At 45.3% G+C, this 17,251-nt stretch overlaps 3 protein-coding genes across 3 annotated transcripts; 2 read left to right on the top strand and 1 right to left on the bottom strand.

Moving 5' to 3' along the window:
* Positions 1-7,680: 7,680 nt before the first annotated feature.
* On the bottom strand, positions 7,681-8,652 carry HRG_01110 (jacalin-like lectin domain-containing protein; the record flags this gene model as incomplete). The annotated part of the gene is made up of 1 exon (XM_044859581.1): positions 7,681-8,652. One exon carries the CDS (start codon positions 8,650-8,652, stop codon positions 7,681-7,683), a length of 972 nt encoding a protein of 323 aa, XP_044725981.1.
* Positions 8,653-10,414: 1,762 nt separating this feature from the next.
* HRG_01109 (phosphatidylcholine-hydrolyzing phospholipase C) lies at positions 10,415-11,732 on the top strand (the record flags this gene model as incomplete). Its single annotated transcript, XM_044859580.1, has 3 exons — positions 10,415-10,499; positions 10,589-11,250; positions 11,307-11,732. The coding sequence occupies 3 exons, from the start codon at positions 10,415-10,417 to the stop codon at positions 11,730-11,732; spliced, it is 1,173 nt and encodes a 390-aa protein (XP_044725980.1).
* Positions 11,733-14,130: 2,398 nt separating this feature from the next.
* On the top strand, positions 14,131-15,856 carry HRG_01108 (uncharacterized protein; the record flags this gene model as incomplete). The annotated part of the gene is made up of 5 exons (XM_044859579.1): positions 14,131-14,313; positions 14,635-14,793; positions 14,864-14,875; positions 15,073-15,400; positions 15,516-15,856. The coding sequence occupies 5 exons, from the start codon at positions 14,131-14,133 to the stop codon at positions 15,854-15,856; spliced, it is 1,023 nt and encodes a 340-aa protein (XP_044725979.1).
* Positions 15,857-17,251: the final 1,395 nt, after the last annotated feature.

Below are 17,251 nucleotides of genomic sequence, written 5' to 3'. Positions count from 1 at the left end.
GAGCAGCGTTATTATTAATTACTATTTCTTAGTAACCTAAATCTCGTCTATCTTCTTTTATAACAAGGAGTCCTCCTTAAGAGACTATTATACTCTTTCTTATAGTCTCTTTAAAGGGTTAATTCCTTTAGGTCGGTTTTCCTCGAAGACCTACTAATAGTCTTCTAGCCGATAAGGCTTTTTATATACTTAGTAGGTAGGTCGATTCCTCCTCGTACGTTGTCTCTTCGAGGAATCCTTATCCCTTTTCGGAAGGTCTACTTAAAAACCCCCCCTTTTTACCCCTTATTGCTAATTTTAACGAAGAGGTTCGATTTCGACTAGTTCCCTAATTTTTCGACTAACGGACTAAAAGGTCTATTAAGGGACTAGTCGGGCCGGTCTAACTAACGGGACCGGGGCCGGACCCGGAATAAGATATATAGCCGGGGCCGGGGCAGCAGCTATAGTTAACGACGGCGTTAAGGCTCTCGAGGGAGGTAGAGCCGAAGGAGCAATAGCTATAGCAGTAGTAGCGGGGGCCGTAGTAATAGGGGCTATAGCAGCTATAGGTCGAGCTGTCTAGGTCGAGTGCTAGCTACGAAGGAATAAGACTACTTACTATTATACTCTAGTAGCCTCTTTATTTAGTTCCTAGCTAGCCTCTTAAAAGATAGTTAAGTAACCGTAACTAATAGGCTTTATTAGTATAGATATATCCTATAGCTACTAGCCGGAAAGAGCTTTTATAAGGAAGTATTAGTTAGCTTCCTCGAGGATTTCTTCCTACTTAGCTAGCTATAAAGAAGCTAGTAGGTTCCTAGTAGAAAAAGCTCTTAGGTAGGCCGTATAAGTCTTCTTAATACGGTTAGTTATATAGCCCCTCGAGGGAGCTATCGAAGTCTCGAGCTTTAAAAGCTACTACCTAAGAGTCTCTTCCTCTTAAAGAGAGATTAGCTTTACGGCACTAATAGATTCCGTTATCGCCGTACGTATAGTAGTTAGTAGCTTTATCTTATAGAGGTACTCCTTTCGGTGACTCTTATAGTCGCCTAGGGCAGTAGAAAAAGCTCTCTGCTATATAGAGGTTAGCTCGGAGAAGAGGGAAGCTCCCTCTATAAATTCCGTTACCCTTAGACAAAGAGGAGGCTTAAGAGGGTCCTACTTATTAGAGAAGACTAAATTATAGATAGTTCTATCTATACGAGCCCGTAGCTCCTTTACCTACTTATCCTAATCTTAGGGCTCTATAAGAATCGTCCTATATACCGTAGGGACGGTAGAGGAGTCGTTTTTCGATATTATTATAAGAGAGGGGGTAGAAAAGTCGGTTAAAAATCGGCTTTTCTAGTAAGAGGGGTAAAAGGGAGCTACGAGGGATATAAGAAAGGTGCCTTTTATAGTAGCCGGAAGGTATAGGAATTCTATTCCTCCCGGGCTTATAACTATCGCGAAGACTATTACGCTACGTAGGTAAAAGTAGAACGCGCGCTCCGATAAGTGCGCTATAATTAATATATATAACTAATAACCGCGTTTTTCTAATAATTATATAACGCGATCTTATAGGCGTTTTATCTCCTCTAGCTCCTTAATACGCGCTTATAAAGCTATAAGCTTTTCCTTATAAGATAGTTATCTTATACCTATAGGTAGTAATATCTTCGATATAGTTATAACGCTATCTATAGTAAGGGTTTATTCTAAGGATATATCTTCTTATTTTTTATCTCTTAAGTAAATACTTAATATATATAATAAAGAGGCCTTAACTAGTTAACTACTACGTCGCGCTATAGGAGCGTTATATAGTCTTCTTTAAGTAGCTATCTCTATTAAGTAACTAAAAGGGGAAGCTTTAGAAATTATAAGGGAATATATATTACGGTATAATTAGTTAGGTAGTAGAGATAGCTAGAGGTACTACGCTATATATATTATATTCTCCTTAATATAAGACTAAAGCGTATAAAAAGAGGGATTTCTCCTCTTTTATTAAAGTAGTAAGTAGTCTATAATATATAAGTAAGGTAAGTATAATTCCCTATTAATACCCTATTAATATATTAGTACTATATACCTAAGTGCTTTATTAGCCTATACCTCTTAGTAGCGCTCTTATACCTTAGAAAGTAACTCCTTTACGTACGCGGGGTATATAGTATTAATCGGTAGTTATTATAAAAAAGATATAGCCGCCTATTAAATATAAGCGATAGAGTTAATTAACGTATATAGTATACGCGATATACCCCCTTAGGGATGCTAGGTTAATTCGTCCTAGGATACCTAGATATCCTAGACTATAGAGGGAATTTTTATATAGGCAGGCCCTATACTAAAACCGCGCTTAATTGCGCTAGCAGGACTCGAACCACGGGCCTTCGGGTAATACGCGCTAGGCTAGCTAGAAGAAGTGCGTGCGCAGTTACCGGGAAGTTCCTAGAGGGGTAACCCCTCCGCCTAGGCTTATAACTATTACGAAAAAGATATAGCCGCCTATTAGATTTAAGCGATAGCGTTAATTAACGTATATACTATACGCGATAGTAGTACGAGCGTTTTTAGTTAATAGTTAATTATATAATTATCTCCGACCTTATCTTATAACTATATCTTCCTAGGCTCTACCTTATTTTTCCGCTATAAGGCTTAGCGGGCTAATTTTATTAATACCGGCCTTTAGTAGGGCCGGTAGTTAGGTTATTATACTAGCTTTACGCTATACTTATTAAGTTACTAGTATCGGCCCTAGGTTTTTATTTTCCCGGTTAAGGGGCCTAGACTAGGGTTAGGGGGAGGTCCTAATAAATTCGTCGCTAGGTCTAAGTAGGCGAGGTCTAAGCTAGCCTACTTATAGTAGGGCTAGACTACTAGTATATTTATAAGCGCTTCTAGAAGCGCTAACTAGCTAATTAATAAGTAGGTTAGTATAGTTTATTAGTCTAACTAAAAATTAATCGTGCCCTTAGCCGGATTCGAACTAACTCTAGCGTTATAGCTAGTAGGCCTCCTAGGTATATAACTACTATACTATAAGTCCCTTAGACTATTATAATATAGGTTAATACCTAAGCCTAGGCGCCTAAGCTAGCCCTAAGGTAGAAAAAAGTAAAAGCTAAGCTAGTTAAAGCTAGGACTATATCCTAGCTTAAACTATACTAGTTAATACTTTTAATACTAAAGGATATTAACTAAGACCTAGACTATATCTTTATTACCTTACTATAGATCGTAATAGTTATAGTTCTATACTAAGGGTAAGTATTACTTAAGAGTAATATATAGTTTACTTTAAAGGTAGGAAGGGCAATAAAGGAGGCTAAGAAAGTAAGGAGGAAGTATAAGTAGGAAAGGAGTAAGGTAAACTAAGAAGACCTATATAAGGTAATAGCGGTATAAAATTAGACTATTTATAAAGTAAGGAGGGCCTACTAGCGCGAGTTCTTAGAGGAATTTAGCGCTAATAATACTAAGCTTTAGAATATATAAAGGTAAGCTAGGCTCTATAGTAAGCTACTATTAAAACCGACCTATATCTTATTATTAATAAGAAAAGGTAAGGACTAACTAATAAAAACCTTTAAAGGAAAGGTATTATATACTAGTCCCTTAGTATAAAGCTAGTACTTAACCTTACTATCTCCTTAGATTAAATATCGGTTTAATAGGTAACTAAATAAGCTAGCTACTAAATATACTTAAATATATTATATAGACTAGCTACTATATATTATTAAACGTATTAAATATAGACTAGCTACCGGTCTTATAAGTTAAAGTAAAAGTAGTAATAACTATTTATATTCTTCTCTACTTACTTAAGATCTAATAGGTTCTCTATCTTCTATATATACTATAGTAAGCGTAAGACCTTACTTAGGGCTTTAACTAAGTAATATCTTAACCTTATAATTATATAATATTAATATAGTATATTTAGCGATATTTCTTAGTACTTTCCCTAGGTAAGTATAGGTATTTCCCTATAATATCCCTACTATAATCTTATAGTAACTTCTTAGGGAAATATTAGTATAATCCTTAAGAAGCTATTATTACTTAGGAAATCTTAGTATATTCCTTATATATTATATCTATAAGGGGAAGTCTCTATAAAATATCTATATAATCTACTAGGTTATTATTTCTAGGATTAATAGGTGATTTCCTAGAGTTTACCTAGTAGCTTCTAGGTTCCTTCTTCCGCGGGGAGCCTTAGGGAGTTAGTAAAGACTTCCTTAAAGAAGTAGATATTATTATAGGTACCTAGATTATTAATTATAGGGTGTCCCGTAATATTAAGGGTATAGATATAGGTCCTTTAATAGTAAATTAGCGTAAAGTACTTATTTATCGCTAAAGTAGCTTTTAGTAGGGTCTTATAAAAAGGTAATATATCCTTTTAATTATAAACTACCTTACTAATTAAGTATATAATATTAAAGTCCTTATAAGTAAAGGCACTAAGTATATCCTTTAATAGGTACTATTTAAAGAGCTTAAGAAAATAAATAGTTTATTATACTAAGTAGGCTCCTTTTTTATCCTTAGTTACTAGGTTATAGACTACTAAGTAAGTATAGTTATTAGATAAGGGTTAAAGAAAAAGGTTAGTATACTAGTAGTAGGTTTACTTAGCTATATATATTGCTTTTAGTATATCCTTATAAGGGAGGGACGCTAGTTAAGAGGCTATATTATATATAAGATTAAAGTATTTTAAAGGTAATAGAGATAGTCTTTAAATAGTTATTTTAGTAAAGGATATCCTAAATAAAAAGGCTTTTAATATCTAAGGTACTAAGAGAGTCTTCTTACTAGCGGGACTAGCTAAGGGAGAGGCTATTAATAATCTAGTACTTATAAAAGAAGAGTTCTTTTAAGCTTACTTTCCCTTTAAGGGAAACTTTTAAGTAGGTATTACTCTAGCTTAGATATAAGTAATATAAGGTAGGAGAAAAAAGTAAAGAGTTAAAGGAGCAGGTAAAGGGGCTAGTAAAACTAGACTTTAACTTATAGGCGCTATAAGTTATTAGTCGTACTACTAATAAATACTTAGTAGCTATATACGCGCGCTATATATAGATTAAGAGGTACTTTAAGCGCTAAGAATTTACTTAGGTTAGGTTAAAAGTAAATTACTTAATAGTATAGACTTATTCCTTTATATTCTATAAGGTTTACTAATATATAGAGTTTTTTTAGGTTTAGGTTTTATAAGAAATCCTCGCGATAGCTTTAAGTTACTAGCGTAAGAGGTATTATTTACTAAGAAAGTAGTTTTTATCGATTTCTAAAGTAGGTTCTAGAGACTACTCTATAAGCGGAATAATTAATCGATTATTAGGTAGTTCCTATTAATAGATATTAAGTAAGAGCGTTTATACTATATAGGGTAGATAGTATAGCGAATTAACTAAATAATTACTTATTAGTATATATAACTATAGGGGTTACTACTAGTACGTGCGACTATAGAGGTCGCTGCTAGTACTATAGCTATACCGTTACTAGTTAAGAAGAGGATCTTTTTAATAGTTCTATAAAAATAAAGAATATCTATAAAGGTAGGAATTACTATTAATTTAGTATACTAAGGGTTAGATATAAAGGTTATAAAAGGGATAGTTTATATTAAGGAGGACTACTATAGGCGCTGCTCTTATATATAGCGCCTTAGGGGTCCGGACTATCTTATATTTATATCCTTAGTAGGGGCTATAGTATATTTCCCTGCTATAGCTAATATAGGTAGCGTAGGGCTAGTCTTTATAGCGCTCTTCTTATATTAGTAATAGAGGGGAAGAAGGAGTATAAGGTAGGATTTTTAACGGAATTTATTAGTAGTATATTAGTATATAAAAGAGGTATTAAAGTTAATAATTCTATCTTTATTTACTAGCAGTTATACTACCTTATATAGATAATTATAGCTAAATAGAAGAACCTTTTAGGACTAGATTTAGGCTGCCGTATAGCTAAGAGGCTAAGAAATTTAGTAATACCTAGATTATAGCTAGATATATCTTAGTTCCGCTAATATTCGTGTTTAAAGGAGGTTAGTCGTGCTGGTATTCTTAAGATATCTTAGCTAGTATTCTAAGCTAGCTCTATTCCTTCGATTCCTAATTATATAATAACCGGTAACCCCTTTAATATATAATAATAATAAAAGTAACGAGCGATTCTTGCTCCATAAGATATGATTTTTTCTATAATTAATATACTACTTATTAGCTTATATAATCGGGAGAGTATATAATAGCTGCTTTATTATAGTAGGAAAACACCTTTCCTTATAAGAAGGCTTAGCGGAAAGTATCCCCTGTCTTATAAAGGATGGTGCAGGTATTGCCGGCATGCTCCTCAGGAGCTTTTCTCGGACGGTTATCGGGGAAGCATTGGGCAAGTAAGACTGGACTGTCTAGGGCCCTTAATCGCTGTTTGCAAGACGCATCCGTGGTTCCTTGCATTCGGAAGGATAGACGGTAAATATCCTTACGTTACTGCGCTTGGAACAGCTCGATCCGAGGTGGAGAGGGACAGCCATCTCGTATTGCAGTTATTTTGCGATGAAACGTTGGAATGGATTTGGTCTCGCCGGCAGTGGCTGGTGATGTATAAGGGTCAGAAGAGCTTGGAAACTGTGTAGAATGTAGGACTGTGAACATTGAATGGCACTATACATAACTGTTGTCTGCAGGCACGATGGATTGATAACGATCGATTTCAAACTCTGCCAACGGGAGAATTGCCTTTCTCGTGATATCGGCAGCCAGATAATCGACAGCACCGTTTGGCGGCTCTCAGGCTCGCTCAGTGCCCTGAGAGTATTAAAGAGCTGTTAAGCCTTGCGGCAGAAAATATTTCGGAACAGGGCATGAAATTTAGATGCTTGTGATGGCATTACTAAACAGGACGGAGCCTAACCACTATATATCACTGCTCCCCTGCTTGAACCTCAGCATGGTGCTCTTTGCACCATTCTCTCATGAGTTCTTTTTCCAGTCTTGACCTAGTATAAACAAAAATCACTCCACTGAGTGTCAGCTGCTGGTCACGAGGTGCGGCTGCATTAGACGAGTCATGACTGGAGGGATGGCTGGCCAACTGGACAGGCCCATGCAGCTCTGTGACAGAAGGTTCAGCCTCGGTCAGGAGACAAACGAATCAGTAGGTTATAAGGGCACGCATAGGGGCATGGAACTTTCCGGACATCAGCCAGTCTTGCTGTGGCGCTCAACATATCAGGACCGCATGTTGCTCGACCAGGAAAGTAGAGCCGTCGGCTGGATCATGACTTGAAGGCGATGCTTTCAGAGCCCTTGCCATTTTTCCACATACATTAAACCGATGCACCGCGATGGCAGTGTTGTTACGACTGACTTAGAGCGGTCGGTTTGGGCAAGTGATGGTAGTTGTTATCTCAGCCGATGGAACAACTTGTGGGTACTCAGACGAGTTTGTTGACTTCTGGGGGAAGAGGGCCATGAGATTAGCGGCCCAGCCTTTATGCCTTGGGAACAGAAAGCCATAGGTGATGCCTGGCGCGTGCTTGTACTTTTATTATTGCGCATTCTATCCAGCAGTAACACATCTATTTCATTCAAGAAAAGCCTTGTAATTCAGCTCGACGTCAATTGCCACATTCGATCAGGATAGACGGCGAAGGCGGCTGCAAATAAATCGTCCGACCCATTACTTCCCTGAGAGAAAAATTGGGGCTAGGAGCCCCAAGTAACCGTCCTCAACCTTTCCTGCAAAGCCTACCAAGTTACCATCCCCTAACTCCAACTGGCTCGATTTCCCCTCGCTCCCACCAACATCGACCGTCCGACCGAAAATCGTTGTAAATTTAATCCGGTATATGTATAGGTTGTCGCTCCAGATATTCATATCCGTGATAGATTCATCATTCTTGAGATCAAAGGTGAAGGATTCAAGCTGCGCGAAGTATGTATCATTAACTCCATACCCCCGGGTTGATGTGTCATCTTCCCAGGTGATTTTCATCCCTCTCAGGATGACTGGGTAGTCACCGGTAGGCTTAATCTTCCCATAAAATATGTCAATCTTCAAGATTCGCTGTTCGGCGTCGGCTTTACAGGCCCAAAATGTTATCGGTCCCGGCGACCCCCCGGCCAATGCGTTGTTTACGACAATAGATTCAGAGTGATCCTTGAATTTAAGCATCGATGGGTGCAGAATGGTTATTCCATGACCGCGGCATTGGTCGAAAGTACCGGCGTAACATCCGTCGAAAGACCTCAGAAAGCCGCTACCGACATCCATTATGTACTCATTGGTATCCTCTGTAGGGCCAGCTGCAAGTGACTGTCCCTTGTCTGTGTCGATTTCAATCCGTTTTACTTGCGGGGTGATATCAGAAGAAGATGAAAGGGAAAACCTAATGATTCTCTCGTCGGGCTCAAGCTCCAAGGTGTACTTGTCACCTTCCGTAGAGCCATAGGTAATCATGGGCATCCCATCATATGTGACCGAAATACCGCAAAGGCCCTCCGGCTCGGGATGGCTTCCGTCACTGTACCCAATCCACACGTCGAGTTTCCGGACTGCCTGATTTCCGTGTAATTCGGGCATAGGGAACTTATTGCTAGTCCCACCACCATAGCCAACCGAGACATTGGGCACAATTGGGTCAGCAGACATGGTTGCTGATATAGCGAAGAGAGTATGCAATTAGGGGTCGATTAAATAGGCGACCAATGTCCGATTGATGTGATGTGTGTTCACGTGCGTGTGTTGTTGATCTTGTTCTGACCTCTTTCTACTTTCTTCGCCCGACCAAGACCGCTTGTTTATACCCTTTTCCCACCTCATTAATATCCTGATTTCCCAATCATCCACGGAACTTTTCCCAACCCCACTTTCTTCCTGCCCAATCTTTCTGCACCTAGTAATCTCCGTACCTCCCTTTAGCTATGATCTTCGGTATCTCTGCCGGGACCCCCGGCCCGCATTGACTTGGATGCAGCCAAGAACTAAACTGACTCAGAGACTTCGATCTAGACCCGCCTTCGCAACAGTTGAAGTTATCTCCTGGGCCGAGAAAAGCGAGGAATTGAGCTGAAACTGGGGATAGATATACGAAGCTGAGAGTACTTTGTGCCTGGAGACTTATTGGCCCCTGATAACGAACTGCGGACTGAAAGTAGCTTAAGGCACTGTAAGGCATATAGATTGAAATAGATACGTAGGTTGGTTGGTATGAAAGTAACACCAGATGGTTTCAATCCTAGGCGGCACACTGCTAGCTAGTTTCACGGTCTTCTCCGTACTGTAAAATCAATTAGAGAGTAGAATAGCCCTGGCTCGTGTATTCATATTGCCTATTCTCACGTTTCCCTGCCGTAGGAGCTAATCCGTGGCATGTTTATTACATATATTAGTCCATCTTCATGCAACGCAACCTACAGCGGAAGGGTAAATGAGCGTTATGTATACAAGTCACAGGATGTCGTAGAAAGATCATACCGGCTGAATATACAATCATTAGTAAATTAATTTAAGCATTTAATAGGGTAATGCAAAACTGTGCTCCGCGTCTTATCTCGGCATTCTTGTTAATGTCTTCTGTTCGCTATTCCGAGCCGGTTGTCGAAATGTCCTCATCGAAGTCGCGTTGACATAAACCGGAAGGTAGACTACATATGTAATTTAACCGAATACGAAGTACCTAGTACTCATAATCTATCCCGTTGTCCCTCCATGCAACTGTATATTGTGGCTGTGGACATGCAATGATACAACGGTTCGCAGGTGACAGCTGCAGCTGGACACATTGGTTACAATTCATTAATGAAGTGGCCAGCAGATATCAGCTGACACTATCTGATGGACTCGGAGAGACCGCAGTAATATATCCAAGCAGGTTCAGCTGCGATGCGGCAATGACTTCACCCGCGTTCTGCTAGCCATGCGCATGCACCTGCGAGGTTCAGCTGGCTCATTGCATTACATTGCAGTAGGGCCTTGCCACACCTCGGACGGCTTATTAACCTCTCTGGGTTCCCGACGGTACGAGTCGACGCTCGTAGACTCGTTGAAGTCTCTCAAGAGAAGTCAACATAAATATGTCACGAGAGTCGGCCATGGAGAAGCTCCTAAGCACGGGGCAGCTCAAGAGTTCATGTAGCAGCATTTTCACCGCGTGGTGAGTAAATTACAGAAACCCTCATAGATCTCTCCTCGTTTCGAAATTTTGTTGGGTCAAGCCCCTCTTATACCGATCTTTGATCTAAATCACGATGGATTCGACGACCATGGAATCGTATGGAACCATTTTCTCTGCAAATTATGCCGGATGGTTACTGACTCACCGCAAAGTCCCATTTTTGAAGGAAAACCAGTTACTCTTGTCAACGATAAGAAAGCAAATGAATTGTGGGCAAAATCTGGCCCGTGTGGCACAATGTTCATCTCCCCATTTCGACGCGTCAAACCGGCCGAGCAACTTAGTGTCGACCCGGGAGAGACCCGAGAGCGACAACCCTTAGGTAGCGATACTCCCAATGACCCTTTCGCCCAGGCTTTCGTGAGGTTTCCGGGGCAGCGACATGCTAACGACTTCTTCGAATAAATACAGGATTTGAATACGATGAGCATCGACTGCTGGGAGACCAGATCACTCTCACGCTTGAAAGCGGGGAAAAGCCTCATGCTGGTTCCGTTCCTCTCCTGTCGCTATTTGGTAAGCTCTCTTTGACCTATGGCCAAATCTGCGCCCTGGCCGGGGACTTCTATGGCACCGACAAGCCCATCAGCGACGGGAACAGTGATTCAGACCGTTGCAATCGCTTCATTGCTGCATTTGATACACTTGCAAACAATCCTCACGACCAGCCACAGGATGCCGGGGCGCTGCTCGACTTTTTGCAAACGGAGGTCGACGCCGTCAATGCTGCCGTCAGCCAGGGCAAAGATCCATCAGAGGCATATGCGAACGCCGGGTTCTGGGATCCGGTTAAACTGGACTTCAAGACCAAGGACCGAAGGCCGGGCTTCCCCGGATATTTAGCTCTTGCAGCAATCAACTGGGATCATTTTGGAGAAGACGCCCGGACAGTGTATAATGTTGGCCATGCAGCTGCCATCAAACACGCTGCGACAACCGGGGACTTGCTTCGAGCCTATGCCTTGAATGCATTCGCCGACCATTTCCTGGAAGACTGCTTTTCTGCTGGTCATCTGCGAACTCCACGACGCCCATTGCATGGCTTGGCTCACGCGAGAGACCTCTGTGCCAAGGTATCAAATATTCTTTACTCTGGGGTCCAGCTGGCATAAGCTAAAACTTGGTATAGTACATGCACGACGAGGATTGCGCCCTCGGAATCGATGTGCAGAGCCAAGAAGGTCAAAAGTGGACAGTCTTTGGCGACAAGCGCCTTTTGGACAAGATCAACCACGACAACCTCGTTCGCGTCTCTACGGCTGTGCAGACTTCGGCGGATGAGGTCTATCAAGCATGGTCCACAAAGAAGGAAATCCCAGCGGCTGACTTCAAGGTATGGGATCAGGCACCTACGGTAGAATCAGCGCGGGGCCCACAGACCCTGGCTCCCTTGTTTACGTTCCCTGCGAGTAGCGAACTGGCCGACGTCAAACGGAGATCGACGTTGAAGAACAGGAGAGAATGGAAGTTTGACAAGAATTGGCTGACTGCAGTCACGGTGGCCAAGATAGCTGCCAGTGGCTACTGGAAGTATCCCATGTCTATGGACCCTTGATAGTGCTATCCAAAGCCGGGGCCGATAGGGTTTCAAGCCACTAAAGTCAATTAGCTACCTACGCAGGTTGGGGGTGTTTTTATGCGTCTAGAGGACTCGTAAATGGCTATCAAAGTGCTCTTGGATGCTATTAATACCAACAGAGGTTAGGACTAGAAGAAAGCGAGCCCTAGTAACTCTCCGTCTGTATTTCTGTGTGCTCTCGGAACGCCACACTGTTGACTGGGTAATAAGCCCCCCTGCAAATGGGAGCTAATAAACGCTATTTTATTCCCAGCGGAGGACCGCAACACTAAACTACTTACAGATCCTCCATTTCTGCTATCAACAGGCCTGCTTAAAGGCCAATTCCCTTAAGTATTTAGCGTCCTACTCTTAGTAGCGACGCCTAGTCTATTGATGAGAGGCTGCGTGAGGTTAGTACTGTATTATATACCCTGTTCTGTTGGTGTTATATACCACTAGTCTATATCTAGTCTCCTAGTTACTATTATAAATTCAATTGCAGTATATACTGCTAATAGGTATGGCTTCTACCTATTGCTACGTAATATTAACTTCCCTCCCGGGAATAATAATACTAGACCCGCTTATAATTGATCGTATTTGTGAGGAAACCACTAGGCTGTGCAGGCAAAAGTGAAGCGACACTCCAACAGATGACCTGGTAGTAGACCCTATATGCCATGGAGGCGTTGGTGAGAGCTGACAGTATTGCATACTCTTGGTGGCAGAGCAGATGGCGTTTGAAAGAAACTGCAAAATATCGCCGGCGATCCTTGGAGTCGGAATCGTAAAGGTCTATGACTGCATGCGGTGCGGGGTAAGGACCAGAAAAGGTACGCTGTAGTAACTGGAGGTGCAACTTGGTCCAAGGCAGAGGCTCAACGATGATTCGGGATCGAGGGTAGCGGTGGGCTCTTTGTTGGATAGAAAGGGAATCAACGCCGTCGGTCGTGCGCGTAGTTGGTTTGACGTCGGGTCGCTGAGTTGGGGGGGGGCGGCTCCATCGCTTGACGAGGCGAGGCTGGCTATAGCAGCGGTCGGCTTTGAAGATTGGGGAGGGGGATGATGCCGCCACACGGTTGCAACGGGGCAGCTGGAGAGAAGAGAAAAGGGAGGAAACAAGTCTGGATCATGAGTCAACAGGAGGGGGATAGGGGCCGGCTCCTTTATACGGCGCTGAGCAGCAGAGGGGCGCAGGCGTTCCGGGGTGCCACCATTCCCGATAGGTGCAACGGTGTGTTCCAGACCATAAGAGGTTCGACCAAGCTGCCTCATAGATGCACATATCACGGCTTCTATTCAGGGAACCGTATGTATCTAGTCGGCCATCATGACCAGGTCTTTGAGCTGCTATTTGTTGGATCTGGTGGCGAGACTGACCACGCACTATACTTTCACCCTATTGCCTTACATGACTCATGGCCGCGACCATTGACGGCCGACGGTGCCCCGGCCGCGCAAAAGCTGTGGCAGCCCAGACCATAGTTCTGACGACCTTGATCCGTGGTCAAGCCTTAGCAGCCGCCCTAATACGAACAAGCTTGGCATCCTCCACAGGGTCGAGTACGACGCTGCGCGCGTTTGGTTAGCGGCGCGGCAGTTGCCGAAAGGGACACAAAAGGGCAACGCCCGCGTGACCTTGACCATCGCCTCGCTGCGTCGCCGGAACTCTTTTCTTGGTCCAGTCTGTTTCCGTTTTATACAATTATTGGTGGTGAGTCGTCGAGAGCCAGTCGCATCTCGAGATGTTAACTCGATATGTTGTCAAGTATCAGTTAACGAACCAATTGTAGCATAACTTGGGAGAAACTGGGGCGGGACTAGCCGCTATAACACGAGAGTTGATATGCTCGGCAAATGACAGCCTTCGGTTTGCCATTTCTCTTTCAAATGGGCAAGGGGCAATCCCCTCAACCCGGCCATCCAAACCAATAAAACATCCACTCGTGGGCAAGCCCGGCCAATCAGCAAGATACCCGTCGCAAGCCCAGCGTAGCGTCCATGGCCACCCATGCCGTCAACATGGGGCAGGGTTCAGGACATTGGTTCGGGCCCTTCGACAAGGCTACAAAATTCACAGCTCAGGAGAAAAGGGGCAGGATTGGTTGCCGTTTCGAGGCATTTTCCCCGGCTGTTCAACGGGCAAAGTCATCGAACCCCGCGATTTTACTTGATATGGATCTGGGGTCCGACTGGGGAAGCCATGCTACCGTGACCACAGGAATAGGCCCGACGGTGGATGACATTGAAAAGACTCGGCGGAGTATACGAAGAAGTTAAAGACTGGAATTTAAACGCGTCCTCTGAAACTCGTTTCTCGTTGGCTTGTGCCCTCAGTTCATCAATTGCTCTTCATACGTCTTCCCCATTGCTACTGGCGACGCGACCGACCATGTATATCAACGGTGGCGGCTTCGTCGCGCTGGCCGCTTCTGCCGGACACGTGCTCCTCTTGGTACACCGAGCCGCAGCCAAAGACGCACTTCCCGACCTCACCTGCCCCCAGCTCCAACAGTTTATCTGCCTGGTGGGCATGACCAAAGAGATCTGCGAGGTTCGAAATTGGGAACTGGCGGTAAGATACACTCTCCCATTGCATGACCCAGATGACTTTGCTTTCAAAATCTCACAACTGCAACATCGTCAAAGTCGTACATGAAGCTTACGGCCGGACGCAGGGCTGCCGACGCGTGAGTACATATTCACGGCTCTGTCCTTCAGGCCACGTTCAATAACATCCCGCGCAGAGAGAAATATGTGAAAAAGACCACAGTGACCTGGATCCGGCAGAGTGTTGCAGACAACGAGACCCCACGCCCCTGGTACGCCAATCATCCATTACACCAGATGAAGAGGCAACAGTGCCCCCGAGTGCTTCGTACTGACACTGGCAAAGAACAAGTCTGAGCACTTTGCCTACATGAAACAGTGTGCGCCGGGGTCCTCGCCGGGCGATCCAGGCGCCTCGGAGTTGGAGTGCTCTGCCCTTGAACATTTCACATGCAGCTTCTGGATGCAGAGGGATTATTGCCACTTGCTTCAGCGCGAGGATGAGGTGAGTCTCTCACGTTAGAGACCTTGGGTGACCCGGACGGGGCATGACTTACCGGTTACACTGTATGCAGGGCTGCCAAAATGTAAGTGGTATGGCCCTAGGCTGATGCCCGAAAAACAAAGAAACTTGACATTGAAGCGTATAGGAAAAGGAATGTACGTCGACAGAGTACCCTTCAATGTGCTGCACGGCTAAGAGTTCTGAAACAAGGGTAAGTGAAATTCGCGTCATTGGTCTTCGACAACACACTCTCATGCAACAAGTGCTGAGACTTGACAGACTCGACGGCCCGCCGACGAATACATGCGGAAATGCCATCCCTCGAGCGCCAAAGGACTCGCCACCCACTGTGAGCGGGTGGCCACGCAGGCGGACTGGTGTGAAAAGACATTCCGCGCCTGGGTGAGCCAGCATGACCTCGGCTCGTTTTGCCGCGACGGGGACTGTACCCAGTGGTGGAAGCGGATGGACCTGGGCCACTGGGTGCGAGACGCAAAGCTCCCGCGCCACTGGGACGAAGAGCCGCAGACCAAGGAGGGCCGCGAGGATCTGAACAGGCGGCGGGAACGCGCGTTTGCCATGACGGCGAGGGAGTGGCGCGTAATGTGTGCGAGGGCGACTGGAGAAAGGGAGCTGTGCAAGGTGAGTCTTTGCTAGCGACGTGAAACGAACTTAGTGCTTCTACACGTACATTCTCGAGACGGACGATGCTAACACCCTAGTTATGAACCAGGCTGACCCAAAGCGAGATCTCAGCCTGATGAGCACCCCGGACTGGATGCGGCGCATGGCGCTCACGCTAGAAGAAGACGTCGAAGCCGGCAAGAAGCTCGACGACTCGCCGGCGCAGTACGCATACGCTGCCAAGCCGACGAGCGAGAGCGGCGCCGACAGCTGGCCCAAGCTGGAGAAGGCAGCGGCGGACGCGTGGCGGAACCGGCTGCTCAAGCTCGAGGAGCTGGCCGTGTACCGGCCGCCGAGCGAGGACTACTCGGGGCTCAACTGGCACGATCCGGTGTGGGAGGCATGGAAATCGACGGCGCTAAACATGACGCGGGCGTAATGAAGGATGTCGAGGCCGGGGGAAGGGCGTGGAGCGGTATATACGAACGGGCACTGAGTCGACTGAACAGGATGGCTTGTGAAAATATTTTTATATACACTAGACTCCAGACTGAGGTATAGCCCCTAAGATATTGTGAAAGGCTGGCCCGGAGTTTATTCAACAAGCAGGTGCCTAGGTGTTGTCTATCTAGAGCTAAGGAGGAAAAGAAGCTGAACTCGAGGCGTAGCCTCGAGTGCGAGCTTATATTGCCCTTCTCGGAATGTTCTCGCAGCTTCTGGGTCCGCGGAGCGGGCCGGTGTTGCCACCGGAGCACGACCCACCGGACCCGGTACAACCGGGTTCACCAGCCGGGCACAGCCCGTGACATTACCCCTTGTCCCCTCCGACCAGGTCGGCGTCTGCGGGTTCTTGCGTTCCTGCCAGCGTCTCGTACTCTCCCTAGGGCCATCATTGGTCTTGATTGGCCCGTACTTGTCCTCGAATGCCTTCATCGCAATTGTTCCTTGCAACCACTCAACTGGCTCCCAAGTCGGCTCTGCGTAGCCCGTCCATCGCACTAGTGCTTGCCTGAATTCCTCGTCCGCGCTTCTTCCATCTCGCGCAGAGGATCTCGTCGACATCCCACAGATCCGTGCCGGACTCATCTTGTACCGGTGGTGGCTGTGCGTCATCTACCTTTGGCCAGGAGCCGGATCTTGATGCGCCCGCCGCAAAGGTCAACATGAAATCGCGGGTAAATTGAGCCACGAACATCGAGCTCAACAACGTGCGAACTAATTACCTTCGTGACTGTGTACTTGTGATGCAGCCAGTCGAGCTTCTTGCACGGTCGTGGCGATCTGTAGTTTGCCATCGAGAGCCACACCTTGTCACCAACTTCAAATCGCTCCGCAGGCTGTCGCTTTGCGTTGGCAGCCTCTTCTTGTTGTTGCTGTGAGGAGGCCATCACTGCTTGCATGTACTCATTGACCTCCTGCAGGCGACTGAGTAGGCTATCAGCTCTGCTTTCACATGCTCAGCGAAAAGGGGCTGATCTTGGTCGCTGCGGATTCACGATTGTTGAGTGCCAGCTGCGCGGCAGGGAGCAGTTCTCCCAGTCGTCCTGCACGTACGACACGTAGGCTCTCAGGTAGGCCTCGATCTCCTGGTTCATTCTCTCTGGCCCTCCGTCCGTCTGAGGATGATAGGCCGTGCTCAATTTCTGCGTGACACCTGCAAGACGGCAGAACCTCTTCCAGAACCTACTTAGCCAGTTGCTCCCGCGGTCGCTGACGATGGACCGTGGCATTCCGTGAAATCGGTAATGACACTGGAGAAAACGGTTTGCACACGGCTCAGCTTCCATGTTGTCCATCACCTCGAGGGTCACAGCCTTTGTCAGTCTGTCCACAA

Source organism: Hirsutella rhossiliensis (genome assembly GCF_020360975.1).
Source record: "Hirsutella rhossiliensis strain HR02 chromosome Unknown scaffold00001, whole genome shotgun sequence".
NCBI classification, from domain to species: Eukaryota; Fungi; Ascomycota; class Sordariomycetes; order Hypocreales; family Ophiocordycipitaceae; genus Hirsutella; species Hirsutella rhossiliensis.
The sequence above is the reverse complement of the archived record's forward strand: the minus strand, read 5'-3'. Positions and strand labels throughout refer to the sequence as shown.